This window comes from Panulirus ornatus, chromosome 2 (assembly GCF_036320965.1).
Source record: "Panulirus ornatus isolate Po-2019 chromosome 2, ASM3632096v1, whole genome shotgun sequence".
NCBI lineage: Eukaryota > Metazoa > Arthropoda > Malacostraca > Decapoda > Palinuridae > Panulirus > Panulirus ornatus.
The window spans coordinates 53,543,427-53,563,250 of NC_092225.1; the positions used below are offsets into that span (position 1 = coordinate 53,543,427).

General features: G+C 37.7%; 1 protein-coding gene across 5 annotated transcripts in view; it reads right to left on the reverse strand.

The window, feature by feature from the left end:
- The window catches only part of Dlish (Dachs ligand with SH3s), a 133,673-nt gene extending 118,242 nt beyond the window's left edge, over positions 1-15,431 (reverse strand). Inside the window, exons 1-3 of one of the 5 annotated variants that reach the window (XM_071675952.1) lie at positions 15,147-15,431; positions 9,329-9,474; positions 3,414-3,532 (exon numbers count right to left, since the gene is read on the reverse strand). In XM_071675952.1, coding sequence (XP_071532053.1) covers positions 3,414-3,532; positions 9,329-9,446 — 237 coding nt within the window. In that variant the 5' untranslated portion in view covers positions 9,447-9,474; positions 15,147-15,431. Of the gene's footprint in view, positions 1-3,413; positions 3,617-9,328; positions 9,475-15,146 lie in introns of all 5 variants that reach the window. The other 4 variants (XM_071675938.1, XM_071675959.1, XM_071675946.1 and 1 more) reach the window with 4 other exon arrangements.
- Between the last annotated feature and the right edge of the window lie 4,393 nt (positions 15,432-19,824).

The window sequence follows — 19,824 nt, forward strand, 5'->3', positions numbered from 1 at the left end:
ATATATATATATATATATATATATATATATATATATATATTATTTTTTTTTATTATACTTTGTCGCTGTCTCCCGCGTTTGCGAGGTAGCGCAAGGAAACAGATGAAAGAAATGGCCCAACCCCCCCCCATACACATGTATATACATACGTCCACACACGCAAATATACATACCTACACAGCTTTCCATGGTTTACCCCAGATGCTTCACATGCCCTGATTCAATCCACTGACAGCACGTCAACCCCGGTATACCACATCGCTCCAATTCACTCTATTCCTTGCCCTCCTTTCACCCTCCTGCATGTTCAGGCCCCGATCACACAAAATCTTTTTCACTCCATCTTTCCACCTCCAATTTGGTCTCCCTCTTCTCCTCGTTCCCTCCACCTCCGACACATATATCCTCTTGGTCAATCTTTCCTCACTCATTCTCTCCATGTGCCCAAACCATTTCAAAACACCCTCTTCTGCTCTCTCAACCATGCTCTTTTTATTTCCATACATCTCTCTTACCCTTACGTTACTCACTCGATCAAACCACCTCACACCACACATTGTCCTCAAACATCTCATTTCCAGCACATCCATCCTCCTGCGCACAACTCTATCCATAGCCCACGCCTCGCAACCATACAACATTGTTGGAACCACTATTCCTTCAAACATACCCATTTTTGCTTTCCGAGATAATGTTCTCGACTTCCACACATTCTTCAAGGCCCCCAGAATTTTCGCCCCCTCCCCCACCCTATGATCCACTTCCGCTTCCACGGTTCCATCTGCTGCCAGATCCACTCCCAGATATCTAAAACACTTCACTTCCTCCGGTTTTTCTCCATTCAAACTCACCTCCTAACTGACTTGACCCTCAACCCTACTGTACCTAATAACCTTGCTCTTATTCACATTTACTCTTAACTTTCTTCTTCCACACACTTTACCAAACTCAGTCACCAGCTTCTGCAGTTTCTCACATGAATCAGCCACCAGCGCTGTATCATCAGCGAACAACAACTGACTCACTTCCCAAGCTCTCTCATCCCCAACAGACTTCATACTTGCCCCTCTTTCCAAAACTCTTGTATTTACCTCCCTAACAACCCCATCCATAAACAAATTAAACAACCATGGAGACATCACACACCCCTGCCGCAAACCTACATTCACTGAGAACCAATCACATATATATATATATATATATATATATATATATATATATATATATATATATATATATCCCTGGGGATAGGGGAGAAAGAATACTTCCCACGTATTCCCTGCGTGTCATAGAAGGCGACTAAAAGGGGAGGGAGCGGTTGGCTGGAAATCCTCTCCTTTCTTGTTTTTTTTTAATTTTCCAAAAGAAGGAACAGAGAAGGGGGTCAGGTGAGGATATTCCCTCTAAGGCCCAGTTCTCTGTTCTTAAGGCTACCTCGCTAACGCGGGAAATGGCAAATAGTATGAAAAAAAAAAAAAAAAAATGTATATATATATATATATATATATATATATATATATATATATATATATATATATATATATATATATTCATACATATATATTGTAATGGTAAGTGTAGTAAACGACCAGGGAGGTTTATTACCAGTACTATCCACCTGGGTATTGGGAGGGTTAGTGTTGGTTGCATAGTAAGCCAGCACTGCAATGGTTGTCAAGCTGCACTCCTCTGATCCAGGAAGCTGTCTTTCCTTTCTGTCACACATGTGGACTACTGGCATTCTGTTCACAAACATACAATCTTTCCTTGTTACACATAACACTTGACAACACTTAACTCACGTAGATCATTTATAACCCTAGATTTTCCTGCAGTGAGCACTATGTGCTAGCCCACCCCTTTAGCAAAATGGTGGGAGCAGTATACTGAAATAGTGGGTAGTAACATTTAGGAGGGAGCATTATGAAGTAGTAGGCTGGAGCATTAAATAGACACATTAGGCAATAGTAGTCAGTAGGAACATTAGGTAGAAGCCTCTGCAAACACTGCACTAGAGTTGCTCTCTGCCAGTGGCCTGTTAAGAATGAGGCACTAGAGGATAAGAAGTGGCACTGGAGTTCACCAGTTATGGAGACTCTTGCAGTGGTCACCCCCTTGAGCGAGTCCCAGTTGGAACAGGCATCAAAGCTATAGACAGAGACCATGCTTTCTCCTTGTATCATTACACTCAGCACTATCACCTCAATGCTTCTTTGTCTTTCTTAACAGGGCATAATACAGGCTAATCCATAGAAAACGAGAAAAGCATGGAGCAAGACCACTTCAGATTCAAGCAGTACAAGTAATGAAGAAGTGTTTGCATGGAAAAAGGAACTATAATCTTTGTAAACTCACACACCAATCTGGCAAGAATCTTATAACAGGAAGGCATTCCTACATTGGATCTTTTCAGACTATAGATATTTGAACTGCATATCCTCTACTATCTCATATAATCTCTAGTTTGGCAATTCTAATGGGAATAATGTAGTAACAATCAAAAAGGTGTAAAAACTGGTAAGAGGCATACACTTAAGTACTCATAAATAGAAATTTCAACTACAAGGTGGCAGATGTGTTAAATTGGGTTCCACACATATTTCAAACATAAAGATATTCAAATATACACACAGAAAACGGCACAGTAAAGATTAGGTAGACAAAAGCATAACTGATCAGTGTCTGCTTCCAAAGAATGTGACAGATCTAAAAGCAGTCTGTGAATGGAAGGCAGAACAATAATAATATTCCATATGAAAAAATAATCAAATGTAGAAAGTGCAGAGATTATGTATGTGATGGAAAATCTGAGAATGACTGATAGAACTATGTACAAACAGTAGTGTCCTACCCCAGAGGAAAGTTATACAGTAGTTCGATGGTAAGTTCTTATGAGCAGTTGAAGTGATTGCCACAGAGTGGCCCAAAATTCCTTTACGCTCATGGTACACGCTTCTCCAAAAAGAAACAAGAGTATACATGTGGATGCCCTGAAGTGTACTTCTACACATTACTGGGAATCACAATATTATTTTGAGTTAACACTTTAAAGCATCTGAAAATTCAGCAGTTGAGTGTCAGTTTTTGAAACAAACCAACATGCTTAGCTTTAACTACTAGCAGGGAATACTGAATAAACTATGTAGGAAATGACTGCTTAATACAAAGCTAATGACAGCAAAATCAATGTCTAAAATGAGAAAACTGTTTTTGAAAATCTTATCTGGGTAAGGGCATGACTATAAAAAGTATCTTTAAATAGTCTTGCATGATTCATTCCACTTTTATCACAGTAAAGCAGAAGAGTATGGCAGGAAATAAAAGTATTTATATCTGAATATTAACATTAATTCTATAATATTTCACTGTATGCGGTAAATTACTACAAACCAACAATATTTGTATAGACTCACACTACCCCTCTTCACTTCCAATTCGTCATCGACGCAAGGTGTAAAATCATGAAGGACCACCATCTTGCTGTCTGGTGAGAGGCCCGCCTCCTTCTCCAAGCCAACCCGCACCAGCGTCTCTATGGAAGCAGAGCCTGTGATGCGACCAAGGCCAGGAGCGCGTACCACCTTCTCCTCCCCCTCTGAGACATACCCCCCAGACCCTGAGGAACAAACCCATTTTGTGAGGCAACCAATGACTTCCTTCGGAACTGAATTTCAAAAATCAACTTCAAACACTAATACTGATTTACTTAACATCCCCAGAGATGCCTAAAAAAAACTTGGATACCAAGAATGAAAATTACTTATGATAATCAAATCTGTATTAACACTGCGTGGTTATCAGGAAGATTGGCCTCAAAATATATTTCCCCATTTTCAAACTTATTCTAAATTCATCTTTCATTCCCATCAGAGAAAGGTAAAAGATATAATCCTTGACCCATCCATAATGGAACTATCATATAAACCAAACATGATACTGCTAACAACCATCCTACCAAATTGATGTTTTTAGCCAACATAGTTAACAACCACTGCTATAGGAGAAAACATATCTATTTATAAATAACACTGATCAGCAAAGATTTTGTCCCATGAAAAAAATATCTGTTTCTTATATATTTTTGCACACCAAATCCAAATATATTTTCAGAATTTCTCTATCACCCATAGTTTTAGTTATAGCATACTCACATATCATTATGTGCAGTGTACAAGTACCAGTGCTCTACGGATCATTTGAAACAAAAAGTTTCACAAACACAATTATTTTCATTGTTTGTGAAGTGCAATACCTTTTTTTTTTGAAAGCCCAAGCCTAAATGAGTCACCAGGGGCCTGCAGAAACATGACTGGAAATGTTGGGACATTCAAACAGTGGCCACTCCAGAGTAGCAGTTCTCTGTCAGTTGCAGACTAGAAATCAATGTGTAAACAGTGTCTTTTCCACTCTGTAAACAGATTGTGATTTTGTGAATTCAAGTGCTTTGTTGATACCCCATCCAGTTATAATGCCAAGAAACTGAGTAAACAGTCCGAATTCTTTCTGCTTACATCTGTGGTGAATTGATATTCATATCACAAAAATGTTCTTTCACACCTTTCATTAAAAACTGCTATGAGCATTACTTTGGTTGTAAAGTGGGTGACCAAGATAAAAGTTTGGTCCCCCCATATTTGTCGTGTCACGTGTCAGGCTTCTCATAGCATGGGCAAAGGGTTCACACTGTATGCCTTTTGCCATTCCTATGGTTTAAAGAGAACCCGAAGATCATGCTTCGGATTACTATTTCTGCCTGACAAATATAAATGGTATAACACCAAAATCCAAGCATACTGTTATATATCCTAATTTACCATTTGCTATGAGGCCAGTACCCCACAGTCAGGAATTACCTGTGCCAGAGCCTCTAAGAAACATGACACTGAGAGATGATGAGTCTGGTGATGAGAAAGTAGACCAAGTAGAAGACAATTTGTATCCAACATTTGAAGCAAGCTGTTCTTCAAGTGAACCACATTTGTTAAGATCTTAATGATCTCATCCATGAATTAAAATTGTCTCTAAGAAACAAACCAAACTTTTGGATTCCAGGTTAAAGGGCTGGAATCTTCTTCAGAATGAAACAAAAGGTTTTTATCATGACTGCCATATCATTTTCAAGCAATTTTTCTCCCTTAAAGATGGTCTGGTGTTTTGCAATGATGTTCGTTTTGTTATGGAGTCACTTGGCCATGAATGAGTGGCGCTTGTTTATTGACTCATCAAAAGTAAGCTTGAAAACAGTTCTACCCAACAACAGAAATAAGGTCCCCTCTGTTCCTCTGGTTCATGCAGCTAACATGAAAGAAGCATAACATAAGCTTCTTTTGGAAAAAATTAAGTATGAATGGAATGTACATAATGACCTAAAGATTGTGGCACTTTTACTCAAAATGCAGCTTGGTTACACAAGTTCTGTTGTTTCCTCTGTGAGTGGGACAGCCAGGACAATAAATATCATTATGTAAAGAAAGTTTGGCCAAAACGAACATCACTGACTCCACTGAAGAAGAATGTTATCAATCCTCCTCTTGTTGATCCTGAGAAAATTTATCTGCCTCCTTTCCACATTAAGCTCAGGCTGATGAAGAACTTCTTCAAAGGTATGGATAAAATGGACCATGGACACATATCGGTGATGCAAAAATCAAGGAGGGTATTTTTGAAGGAACACAGATCAGGGAACTGCTTCGAGACGAAAAGTTTGATGGAGAGCTAAAGGAAGTTGAAAATGCTGCGCGGCTGTCATCTACGCAAGTTTGCAATGATTTTTGGGGGAATCACAGATCAGGAAACTGATCTGCAATGTCTACAAATTCACTTTTTGGACTGGCACTTAGACTTTTTCCCGAAAAATCTTAAGGCAGTCAGTGATGAGCACGGCAAAAGATTTCACCAGGATATTTTGGACATGGAAAAGTGGTACCAAGGAAAGTGGAGCTCCTCCACATTGGCAGATTACTGCTGGACACAGAGGAGGGCTGTTCCTGAGGCCAAATACAGCCAAAAATTGTACACTTCTACATTTTAGAGGAAAATTCTTAAGTGTAATACCAGCCTTATTTATCAAATGAGTGATATACAATTATTTTGAAATTCACTTGTCTGTCACTAAAAAACCATACCTGATAGAAAAATTCTAAAAACATATCTAAGTTTAGCTAAAAAGTACACTGAAGTCCACCTAGTTTAGTACATGGGACGAAAAAAAGGTAAAATTTTGTTGACCAGTGTAATATACAAGCTAACGAAGATGAATAAGCAATATATCTGTATGAAAATATGTCTATGAAGATGACTACCAATAATTATAGCATAAAGCATCAGCAGCTTTATATCAATTACAGTGCAATGTAAAGCCATACAAATAAAACCATAGATCAATGATCTGGTAACAAAACTCATCTGTCTTAATAATCAAACTATGAACACTTACTTTTCTTACACTTCTAACCATAAAAAAATCCATGAAAACATATACTGAATTATAACTTTACAAGTAAACAAGAGTGATATTCTTTACTTTTTCTTCAAATACATGCTTGTCTTTCCCACTTTTGAGAGATAGCAGCAGGAATTGAGTCATAAGAAAAACTAACTAACTTCAAAGAATAGTATATCATGTGTCTCAAAAGTATGAATAATGAAAATCAATTATCTAGTAACATAACTCAAGTGATTTAACAGTCAAGGTTTGAACACTTACTTTCTTTGCATTTGTGACAAGAAAAATCCAAAAACGCATTTACTGATTGTGAAAAATAAATGTATGTTGAATACAGTTTAATGTATAAACACACACACACACACACACACACACACACACACACACACAGAGCAAAAATGGGTATGTTTGAAGGAATAGTGGTTCCAACAATGTTTTATGGTTGCGAGGCATGGGGTATAGATAGGGTTGTGCCAAGGAGGGTGGATGTTTTGGAAATGAAATGTTTGAGGACAATATGTGGTGTGACGTGGTTTGATTAAGTAGTGAAAGGGTAAGAGCTGTGTGGTAATAAAAAGAGTGTGGTTGAAAAAGCAGAAGAGGGTGTGTTGAAATGGTTTGGAAACATGGAAAGAATGAGAGAGGAAAGACTTACAGAGGATATATGTGTCAAAGGTGGAGGGAACAAGAAGTGAGAGACCAAATTGGAGGTGGAAGGATGGAGTGAAAAAGATTTTGAGCGATCAGAGCCTGAACATACAGGAGGGTGAAAGGCGTGCAAAGAATAGAGTAAATTGGAATGATGTGGTATACCGGGGTCGATATGCTGTCAATGGATTGAACCAGGGCATGAGAAGCGTCTGGGGTAAACCATGAAAAGTTTTGTGGGGCCTGGATGTGGAAAGGGAGCTGTGGTTTCAGTACATTACACGTGACAGCTAGAGACTGAGTGTGAACGAATGTGGCATTTGTTGTCTTTTCCTAGCGCTACCTCACGTGCGTGCAGGGAGAGGGGGGGTGCCATTTCGTATGTAGTGAGGTGAAGATGGGAATGGATGTAGGCAGCAAGTATGAATATGTACATGTGTATATATGTTGGTGTATGTATATGTATGTATACGTTGAAATGTATAGGTATGTATATGTGCATGTGGGCATTTATATATATACATGTGTTTAGGGGTGGGTTGGGACATTCTTTTGTCTGTTTCCTTGCACTACCTCGCAAATGCGGGAGACAGCGAATAAGTATAATAAAAGATTGTGTGTGTGTGTGTGTGTGTGTGTGTGTGTGTGTGTGTGTTTGAACAGAAAAACATTGGAAGAAATGAAGTGTTTTAGATACCGGAGAGTGGACATAGCAGCAAATGGAACCATAGAAGATGTGATGAGTCACAGGGTAGGTAAGGTGGCAAAGGTTCTGCTGACAATGAGGAATGTGTGGAAAGAATGGTCACTCTCTGAGAGGGTAAAAACAATTATGTTTAAAAACATCTGGATATAATGGTCCTGATGGTGATGTATGAAGTGAGGCATGGGCTGAAGATATGAATGTAAGGAAGGTTAATGTGATGAGGGCTAATCAAATAAAATAATGATAAGGTAAGAGAGGTTTTGTAATAAAAGCAGGGTTGAGAGAGCTGTACAGGGTGCGCTGAAGTGGTTTGGACAAAATTGACTGAGGGGACAATGAGAAGGGGAAGACTAAATAATGGAGTGAATATGATTTTGAGCACTTGAGGCTTGAACATGTAGAAGGGTGAAACTGGAGCAATATGGTACACAAGGGGCAACATGCTGTTAATAGAATGAACCAGGGCATGTGAAGTTGCCAAGGGAAATCATGGAGCTGTGGGACCAGGTTATGGATTAGTGTAGTTTTGGTGTACTACACATGACAGTTAGAGTTAATGATAGTAAATGTGGCCATTTTTTCATTTACTCCTGATGCTACTTCACTAATGTGGCTCTTGACAAACAAGTATGAAAAAATCAGTGAACTACCGCATGAACTTAGCAAAATAATCATCACTGAGCGAAAGGAAACTCCCTGTCTTCTTCGGTATCAGTTTTCATAAGCAAATGAGAGCATCCTTTCACCTAAAAGCCCAAATGATAATGAAAGAAGTATATGTATTGTTCTGTGACTTTATCTCTGACAGTAATTGCAACTGAATTTCTGAATATATCATGATCTTACTAAAAGTGATGATAAAATTATAGAGTGAGGAAATCTGAGAGTTATCAAATTTGGCATGAAGTGGTTCACAAAAGAAAGATGCTGCTAAGATGGTAACAGCATGAGAAAAAGAAATACAGAAAGACTAACTACGATAATACACATCTCAGATTGGGATTAACAGAATGGAGAGTAGAAACCCAGGAAAGTTACCGAAAGTGAGCAAGAAAATTTCAAGCACAAAAAAAAAAAAAAAATCATTCTAAAACTGAGGTGAATAGAGTAGTTGTTCAAGATTCTGTGTTGCACCTACCTTTGAAAATCACGAACAGTAAACTTGACACAAGCATATCACTAGGAATATGAAATCATTCAGGTATTTTACCATAAAGGTGAAGAGTTTATGGGGAATAGAAGAAAGAAATAGATAGATGTAAAGCACAAAAAAGTAGAAAATATAGACTAAATAACTGCAATCCCTTATCTGACTACTGTGGGCAATATATAAAAAAATGAATTTAGAATAAAAGGTGATGAGCAAACAGTTGTTGAGTTATTATGGAAGAAGAGCAGTGGAGTGATTTAAAATTGAATGGAACAGATAAACAAAACCAATGAAATGAGTCTTAAATCGTTAATTCTCTAATCTGTACTGTGTCCTTTATTACCACACATCTTGCCCCGACTGGCCTAGAGTGCCTTACCAGATCTTATCACACTTGGCAAGATGACAGCCCATGGTCTGAGGTTTTGACTGATTTTGCATTTTCTACGATGCCACCTGCTGCCTGAGCGCCAAAAAAGTGATTCTCCATGGGACATGGCTAGCCACTACATCTACATCCACATCCTGAGTGTAAAGCAAAAATGTCATGGCTAGCCCATATTTTTACGTCTGTACAATTAGCTTACACAAAGATTCGACATACTGAAGCAAAACAAATGAACTGAGAGTTGTGCTGCAGCTTTTGATCATAGTGTTTCATGGCTGTCTAAATGACTCACTACTACCATAACACAGGATGACTACTAATAAAACTAGGCACATTTTACAGAAAGTACATAACTCAAATTATCTACAATGGCCATTATGAGAACCATTAAATAATTATGTTTACTAAGCATATAATGATGAAATAAGAAAATTCTCTGTGATGGCTCTCTCACGTAATGTTCGAGTACATGATCGCTACTCAATCCTGATTTTGTAGTTTAAAAACTGATAAAATTCTAAATTATTACGTTGTTATCACATAAAGTGTTGAAAAGCCATTCTTTTAGCAGCTTGATTCATTGCTGTCTAAATCACATCAATGTCATAGTAGTTTCATCATTTTAATTTTCATACAAAAAGTACCAAGCAAACCTGTTCTCAGGGATTATTTAGCTGATTAATAAAACTATGCCTCTTACTTAATGCAGATATCAACTCAGACTTACTTCATTAATTCACTTTAAACACAGTTTCAGATCACTAGGTTTTGATGATCAAGAATTGTGAGTCTGAATCTTCAAAAGAAAGTATGAACATAAGAAATATATTCATAAACTTTCATTTTGATAAGTAACAAAACCTTCCACAGACTGTCTAATGCTGCGTTGGGTGAGGTATAATCACACTTTCACACATAGTTTCTGAACTATAATATCTAAATATAATCAGATCATCAGATTCTTGGAATATGTGTAACTGAGTTAAGAAGCTGTACGCAACTGATCCATCCAATGTGAACTGGAATGGAGTTGGTGATGACAGACTGATAGATAGTGAATTCATTTGTTCTCTTGGAGGGATGTACTGCAAGTTATCTATGTGTTTGTTAGTGCAGATGTGTGTCTGGAGAGACACATGTATTTTCATACTAGTATGATTAGCAGGTAAAGGCTGAGTAATAATGTCTGAATTCTGATCAAAATCTAATCAGCGTAGATAAAAAAGAGAAAACTCTATCATTTGCCCATCACCAAATATCTAACTAGCCATCCATTGCATAAGATTGAAAGTAAACTGACAGGATGCCTATCATGAGGTCAGTGGTAAGACAAGGAACAGGCAATGCTACAAGAATTGGGGTTATTTGCAACAGGGCTACGTAACCAGCAACAGTTGCTTGACAACTGTCATTTGTACAGAGGCCTTTCCCTAAGAAATTATATACAAGGTTTTTAGTTAAACTTTTAGGCACAGAGTGCTATTGAAAAGGAGAAAAATCAACTTATCACTTGAACAGGAGGTAATTCAGTTCAGCTGGATGAGTTTTTCCACTAAAAGCATAAAGACATGTCAGTACTATTAGCTAATTAATGCATTTATATGTCAAAAAAATTCTTATTTAAATCAAATGATACTGCCTATGGTGCTTTAATTAAAACATGTTTACCACATTATTAGTATTTACCACATTATCAGCAATGGGTGAAACTGACAAGCAGTAAAAAATCTGCCTATTTCTCATACCAAGTATAAGTTTAACATCACATTCCTAGCAGCATCATTGACGGTATGTAACATTTAGTAATAATCTACTTTTGCCCTTTTACTTATGTGTTAACTAACTCATCTAAAAAAATCAATGAACCAGTTACTAAAATTGCTATAAATCCTTATACAAAACTTTAAAAACAAATCTTACTTTCAATATAAAGTAGATAAGATTATGTCAGATTAGGTTTCGTATGGTTAGGTGTAAGCAGGTTAAGATGGCGAATTTTGTTACAAAAATCAAGAAGTCAGCCTATCCTAACCTAATCCAGCTCATTTTGCATGGAAAAATTAAAATTCTTTCTTCAAAATTCAAAACAGAAAAGAAGGAATTTGGGTGACGTAAACATTACTTTAACAGGTCAATTAGATTAATTCATAAATAAAATGGCAAAAGGAAAGTATGAAATTACCCATGATTCTGTCTCCATTAGTTTAGTATTTGTCAATTCTTATTACTATTTCAAGATTAACCCTGTTAGATTCCACTTAGTCTTTTTTTTATTTCAAACAAACCAGACCTCTATCTAACCTAGATAACATCAAATCCATAATGGTCAGTGAGGTCAAGGTTGAACCCTCCTTACTATTTCCCCCAAGATACAAATGCAACTGAATATTGCACATTATTATTTCAATCACTGATAACATTTTATTACTTTCAGTTAAATTCAATTTATAAACATCACTGAAAGTTTTCCTAATGGTTGTTTGCTAAGACAATTATATTTAAAAAAAAGTCTTGGTTGGTGCTATCTATAAAATGATACCAAGGTTGAAAAAATGTGATTCACTTTGGGAATGGTGCTCTATTTGCATAGTTTAAGCAGAAAACCATACCACCATCACAAAGCTCTTACTCTTTTTTAGAATGTAAGACTTTATATCCATTCAAGGAAACAACAACCTATGTATGCCACATCAGATCCTCCAGATTCACTTGTTGAGAGCTTCCAATGACAAGAAAAGTCCTCTTCAAGTCCAGGCATTTAAGGAATCAGAATACAGAGCTAATGCGATACAGAGGTAAGGAGGAATTGAAATAACCTACCTTTTAAAAAGGGGAAGGTCACAGCTGTTTGGATAAACATGGGAAAGTAAAGTGTTCCAAAGCTAACCTGAGATGGTAAAGAAATAGATATCACAATGGCCCATCCTTGACTAGCCAGCAATCACGAAGTAATCAAGGGAAGCAGTGAACTGGCATACATTATAAGGTCTAGGCACACAAACAGCCAGTTAGTGGGAGCATAAACCAAAATAATATCTAGCAATAGAGGGAAAGAGGACCAATACAGAATTACGGTATATGGTAAATGAAGCAAGTTCTGAGGTCAGACTGGGAGAACTGATACATCTCATTCAGTGAGACTATTCTCTCAAGTCTGTATGTAAAGCAAAAGCTGCCCAAAATGTAACAGCAGTATTCTATATAGGGACAAACTGATCCTCTGCACAGTTGAAAATTATGTTCAAAGAAGAATCTTTGGCATCAAAACAGGAACCCTAGTTTGTCAGATAAACAATATGCTACTTATAGGTATTTTCTAATTTTTGTAAGATATATCAGATGTTATGATGACACTGAATGGGTTTAATATGTTCAGTAGTGGAATTATAGTCTTTTAAGGATATGGGTAAATTATGAGGAGCTTTAAAAATATTACATTTGGAAGAAACTGCCTCACTGGAAATCTAGTCCAAATCTTAGTATAAGATAGTTGTGACTAAACAAAACAAAGATTGAGCAAGAAAGGTAGAACACATCTGAAAGGCTAGGACAACAGAATTTGGTTATTTCTTGAAGAAAGGAGAGCTTTTATAGAAAAAAAAAAAGAGGAACATACAAGACAAGAAAGAAGACATTAATATCGTCACGAAAATAAGGAGAGGTTGATCCATCACCAATTTCAGAAACAAGTTTGCCACAGATGAAACAATATGAGGAAACAGAGTACACAAGGGAAATTTGGTGGAGTTCTGGCCCAAGTGTTAAACTCTTATAAGATTTTGAAATACCAGGGTCTATAACACAGGATTTCCCACTCACTCTAAGAGGATGGCCAGATAAGAATGAATATCACCTTGCCTCATAATGGCCATAACAATAATCAGACATAAGGCTATAAGAGTTAAGATTCTTAGGGAACGAGACTCAAGGAGAACTTCAAAGACTTTGGAAAGAGTAGAAGTCAAGAATAATCAACCTATTTTGAAGGCTTTATCAAAGCACATTTCCAAAAGAAGAGCAATCTAGTTTTCAGAAAAAAAGCTAAACAGACAAATAAGCATAGGTGCAAGTGTAGAAGGAAAGTAAGCATAGATACAAGTGCAGAAGCATATTCCTTCAAAATGCAAAAAGAAGTACCACCTGGTCCTTATTCCTTGCTTGTGTCCAAAGGGAGGTGCATCACTGGGTAAGGGAAAGTTAGGGTTATTAAGGATTATAATAATGAAAATCCCTTAGACCATCACTTAGAATAATCACAATACATCCAGTAATAAGGTGATGCAAGAAAAGTAAATAAAATCAGCATAATGCCATATGAAACACCAGTACTAATGTACCCCTTATATTTAAGAATAACCACTTCGAAAATCATATGAAACAAAAATTTCTTTTCCTTAGAAATACAGCTATGTTCTGACAAGGACATTCATATAAAAAGTATTTTTCTGACCTCGGTTTGGCTAAAATAGACAAGATTAGAATTCTGGTAATTATTTAGTTTAAGGGGACAATATCAATCACTTTAATGTTTCACTAATTTCATTTTGCAACAAGAGTATACAGTACTCTCAATAAGATAGCAAAGGACCATGATTTGGAGCAATCTTTTTTTCATTCTACAAGAGATATGCTGACAGTGACGGAGGTAATGATGATCAAGGAAAATGTTAAATAACGTATGGTAATGCGCGTGAAATACTCATAGAAATCAAGGGAACCTCAAAAAACTTCACTCAACTTCCTCTAATGGCCAAAATTTAACTAATATTTCAACTGTTAAATTAACATTATTACATCTTTGATGAATATGTCGTGATCTGGACCACAACATGCGGTTCAAAGCAGATTACCAGGTTGTTGACATTTCAACCTTAACACTGATAATTACAGTATATATCAGTTTCTAAAGAAGTTTCGTGATTTTACTAAGTTCTGAAGCTATCTTCTTTAATTGTCAATTAACCCCAATTTTCCTCGAAGTTCATAACCCCTTCCCAACGACCACTTTATCACTGTAGAATAAAGGTAAAGTGTCCCAAATCACAACTTCTTGGTCTCAATATCAATACAGCACAGCTATCAATGAGAAATGAAAGACAAGATATGGGAGTGCTACTATTTTTTCTCTACGGTAAACTAATGTAAGCCTGATCATGAAGAGCTCCACAGACACCTTTAATACGCTTCTAATAGTTTTCCCTCAATAAAACCACAATAACGCCATCATGTATTCAGGACAGACGGTAGAATTAATTCTTTTGATCACTACTTTCAGAGCCTCTTTCAGAAAAACATGGTTTCATAAGTTTTAATATGGAATACTATAAACGTATCTTAAAATGATTTAAGTATTTTATTCATTTAGTCGCTGTTAAATTCATAACTATCGATCTCAGGGATTAACTTTCTGAACAATTCTGGAGACTTCAACAGGGTAGTCTATAAATTACCCTTAATTCAAGATTTTGTATCTTAAAAAATACCTTCTAAATTGGTCATATATGTATCGTAATATCAAATTACTTTACTGACAATAACCGTCGTGACAACTGGTCACATATAACTGGTCTAAAAAGTCCAAAGACAAAGTAGTACAAGATGTTTCCACTTAAATCCCAGTTCTCCTGCCGTTTGTTTATGCCTCCCTAACAGGAGCCACACATCCGAAAGAGGGTCAGCCTTTCCCAACCAACTTCTATACCTCAACCAGTCTCTATCCTGCACACTATCCATCACATCACCTTATAATCATCTTGGGTATTACCGAGGCAATCAATGAAGTATTCATACATGAAAGGAAGTATATTACCTTTCTTTTTCTTGTTCCGTCGAATTCTGACTGGGCACAAGAAAGCCATCTTGCCGTAGTCTGCATCAGACCAGTGGTGCCACGTTTAAGAGCGTATTGACCTCAACCACCGAGTTTATTCCATAGTTTGAAATGTTCAGATCGATAACTTAATATAAGAGGCACCATACCTCCATATCACTGTCCAGTTCCAATACACATTTTCTTATTTTTAGTCCGAAATTTACATCTTTATCAAGTGGGCATGCAAGACGTGGCATAAAGTCAAGTCGCGTAGCTCAGAATGAGTCCAAAGCCGCAGTCGGTCACAGGCAGCATTACCACTTCTTTCAAGTTCCTACACACACGTTTGTACGAATTCTATACACACTTTGGAAAACTCGACAATAGACGAAAATTACAAGTCATATCATTATTCTTCATGGTAGGGAACTCTGAAAATACAAAATTTCTCACATTATTCTTCAAAGAAAAGTACGAGATGTTCAGAGGCAATTATACCTGGTAACGTTGATCGGCAAAGCATCAACTCCAGATATTGATTATTATAATTGTAGTAGTCTCTACTCAGGAAATAAGCCGCATTTGTATGAATAATCTACATATAAAAGCATACAGCTATCTCGACGATAAAAGAAAACTTGCAAATAAATGTTCATAATTCAGTTAAAGAGGTTGATGTAATCATATAATTCGCGATGAACCCAGAAGAAAGCGGAAGAAAACAGACATGATTGCGTTTTGACACCAATATTGATCCTCATTGGTGAAGTCTGGTCATGAATGTTTTTTTTTTTAACAATGAGTTATGTGGCTACCCTAATTGTATGAGAGCTTATGAAAAATTTAGTTTTCTTTATTTTCTCAATCTACAATTTTACTGCCCAAAGACCGAGGGACCTGTATCATCCACCAACTTTACGTGTGTATAAGTATCCATTTTCCAATAAAGATTTAGAATTCGACACACACACACATAAAAAGATAAAGCATGTGAAATTGCCTTCACATAGGGATTGAGTCTTATAAAGTTGATGTCCCAAAGAGATGGCTATGTAATAAGAAATTTTTTGAGGTAAGATCATTTTAATGGCTTCTTTATTGATAATTATTCCTACCCATACACCCTGTTACTACTACCTGTACATCAGAGACAGTCCCTTTTCAGATGACTATTCTGTTAACCAGACTGTATGGGCCAATGCAACTGATAGTCTTGCTCAATCGAGGAAAAAACTAGGAAAATCTTACAAAACCAGAAACCACCCAGATGAGCCTCCCACTGTAAAAAATCACACGTTTTTCCCTACCGCTTGTTGTGCCGTAGTTGACGGGGTGTCTTTTGCTTTATCTGGTCTTTACTATAAATAAGATTATGACCAGGATAATTCTACGGTAATCCAGCAGTTAATCTCCTCATGGCCCATCCGGTCCCTAGCAAATTCCCACGTAAGGGTACAAACGCTCCCTCCCCCACACACACAAGGCTGAGTTGATTGTTTGGATTTGGATTACCAGAGCGTATTTGACCATATACCACTTAAGAAGCGGGTAAAATGGCTGTGTCTTAAGGAAAGAATAAGGGAAAAGCTACTTCGACGGACAGACTATCTTAGTGGAATGGAACAAAGGACGCATTTTAAGGGTCAGGAGAGCCTTCTCGAAATGGGTTGAAGTCACCAGTGGCATGCCGCAGGGGGTTCTGAGACTCCTGGACCTATATTTCCAAAGCATTTGACCAGGTGTGGCATAACGTTTGTTTACTAAATCCCCTTTTAGTTATACTGCTCATCTTTGTTTCCTGAGCACAGCTTTCCCTATGGCCGTTCCATTGCAGGACTCGTCCACTATAATCCTATCAACAATGGTGTTCCTCAAGGTTCTGTCCTATTAGATACTCTATTTCTTCTCTCAATAGATGATCTGTCATCTCCTTCTACCCATATTCACTGTTATGCTAATGATTCCATTTAAAATACTTCAGCACACTTCCTCCCTAAATTCTCTTTTTATTCTCTCATGCTGACCATATTTCCTCTCGTGATCTCTGCAGCATTTCGAACTGGGTAAGCAGTAACCTTGTAAAATCTATTAGTACTAAAACGCAATTTCTCATTATATCTCTCTCTGAGAGCCATTTGTTTCCCTATACTCAAAGTCAAAACACCACAATTCAGCCTTATGATAATATGAACACGTTGGGCGTAACCATATCCTCTGTATTGAAAACCTCATATGATTAACATCACAATGTCTGTTTCCCAAAGCTGGGAGTGTTGTACAGGTGCCCAGATTATCTTTCTTATGAGCAGCTGTTTCGCAAACTTACATGGGTTTTAGTCGTTCGAGTATGGATTGAGTACTGCTCGCACGCCTGGTGGAGAGGGGAGGGGAACCCCCTTGGGGGGGGAGGAGGCCCCCTCAGCTCTCTGTTAACTAGAGTGCAATCAAAAGTCTTCAATCTCGTCAATTCTTTCAGCGTCAACTCGCTTCGACCTTCCCTTTCCGTGCGTCGCCATATTGCTGCCCTCTTTGTATTCTGTGTTCTTACCCATAAGGGTTTGGACTCGTAGCATTTGGCTACTGCTTCCCACAACTTTTGTATAGAGACACAAAGATTGTCTGTTTATAATATTTCCCTTTGTATCACAGTTAAACTGTGGTTTTACTTCCTTCTTTTTCCCTGTTCATATAACCTTACTTCCTTTGAGTGTCGGGTATACAAACACTTGCGGAGCCATGATTAATATCTACTTTCTTTCTCGCTAGATTTATCAGCTTTGTCGAGGACAATTCTGTCTATCAAACTGTCACCGAGCCTACGAGGTAATCTAATATCCTTGATTTAGTTCTTGCATCCCAGTTCTTAGTAGCCAATTAGGCCTCCCTTGTGTCTGTCTTTCTCATGTAAACATCCAAGCACTTGTGACCATCACATGGTTTAGATGGACGTAAATATCAAGAACGACTTCCCTAAACGTAGCCTTATCACTCCTAACCTTAAATTTGCGGATTTCATTGCGACGCATCAAAGTCTCACCCTTGATGGTTCATACCCAGAGGAATCATGGGCCAGTTTTAAGCGTCAATGTATACACAAAGAAGATACACGTTCATTCCCATGTATGATAAAAAACAAAACCAAGAAGAAGCTTGCATGGTGCCCCCAAGATATTGCAAAGAGCTGCATGGCGCAGAAATGAACTCTACAAGCTTAAGATATCAATGACTCTAATACTGCAACGCAATACAACAAAATTAGGGGGCACGTAAAAAATTGTCAAAAAAAGCCGAGAAAATACGCAATATTGCAAGAGAAAGTAATAGAGATCCTTAGAGATTTGATAAATATATCAGTAATAAATTTGGTAAGTTTGGTAAAGTGTGTGAAAGAAGAAAGCTGAGAGTAAATGTGAATAAGAGCAAGGTTATTAGGTACAGTAGGGTTGAGGGACAAGTCAATTGCGAGGTAAGTTTGAATGGAGAAAAACTGGAGGAAGTGAAGTGTTTTAGATACCTGGGAGTGGATTTGACAGCGGATGGAACCATGGAAGCGGAAGTGAATCATAGGGTGGGGGAGGGGACGAAATTTCTGGAAGCCTTGAAAAATGTGTGGAAGGCGAAAAAATTATCGCGGAAAGCAAAAATGGGTATGTTTGAAGGAATAGTGGTTCTAACAATGTTATACGGTTGCGAGGCATGTGCGGAGGAGGGTGGATGTGTTGGAAATGAGATATTTGAGGACAATATGTGGTGTGAGGTGGTTTGATCGAGTAAGTAATGTAAGGGTAAGAGGGATGTGTGGTAATAAAAATTGTGTGGTTGAGAGAGCAGAAGAGGGTGTTTTGAAATGGTTTGGTCATATGGAAAGAATGAGTGAGGAAAGATTGACAAAGAGGATATATGTGTCAGAGGTGGAGGGAACGAGGAGAAGTGGGAGACCAAATTGGAGGTGGAAAAATGGAGTGAAAAAGATTTTGAGCAATCGGGGCCTGAACATGCAGGAGGGTGAAAGGCGAACAAGGAACAGAGTGAACTGGAACAATGTGGTATACCGGGGTCGACGTGGTCAATGGATTGAACCAGGGCATGTGAAGCGTCTCGGGTAAACCATGAAAAGTTTTGTGGGGCCTGAATGTGGAAAGGGAGCTGTGGTTTCGGTGCATTATACATAACAGCTAGTGACTGAGTGTGAACGAATGTGGCCTTTGTTGTCTCAGCGCTACCTCGCGCGCATGCGGGGGAAGGGGATTGTCATTTCATGTGGCGGGGTGGCGTCGGAAATGAACAAAGGCAGCAAGTATGAATTATGTACATGTGTATATATGTATATGTCTATGTATGTATATATATGTATACGTTGAAATGTATAGGTATGTACATGTGCGTGTGTGAACGTGTATGTATATACATGTCTATGTGGGTGGGTTGGGCCATTCTTTCGTCTGTTTCCTTGCGCTACCTCGCTAACGCGGGACACAGCGAAAAGTATAATATAATATAATAAATAGCGATACGGATTTTGAGACATGATACAGAAATCACACGATACCAGAATATGCCGTCAAAATTAAATAAGTCCTAACGCAGACGACTTATTAAATTCCAGGTCCTGATCGTTTCTATCCACGAGTAATTAAAAACATCGAACACCATATTTCGAAATTGTTAACTTGTA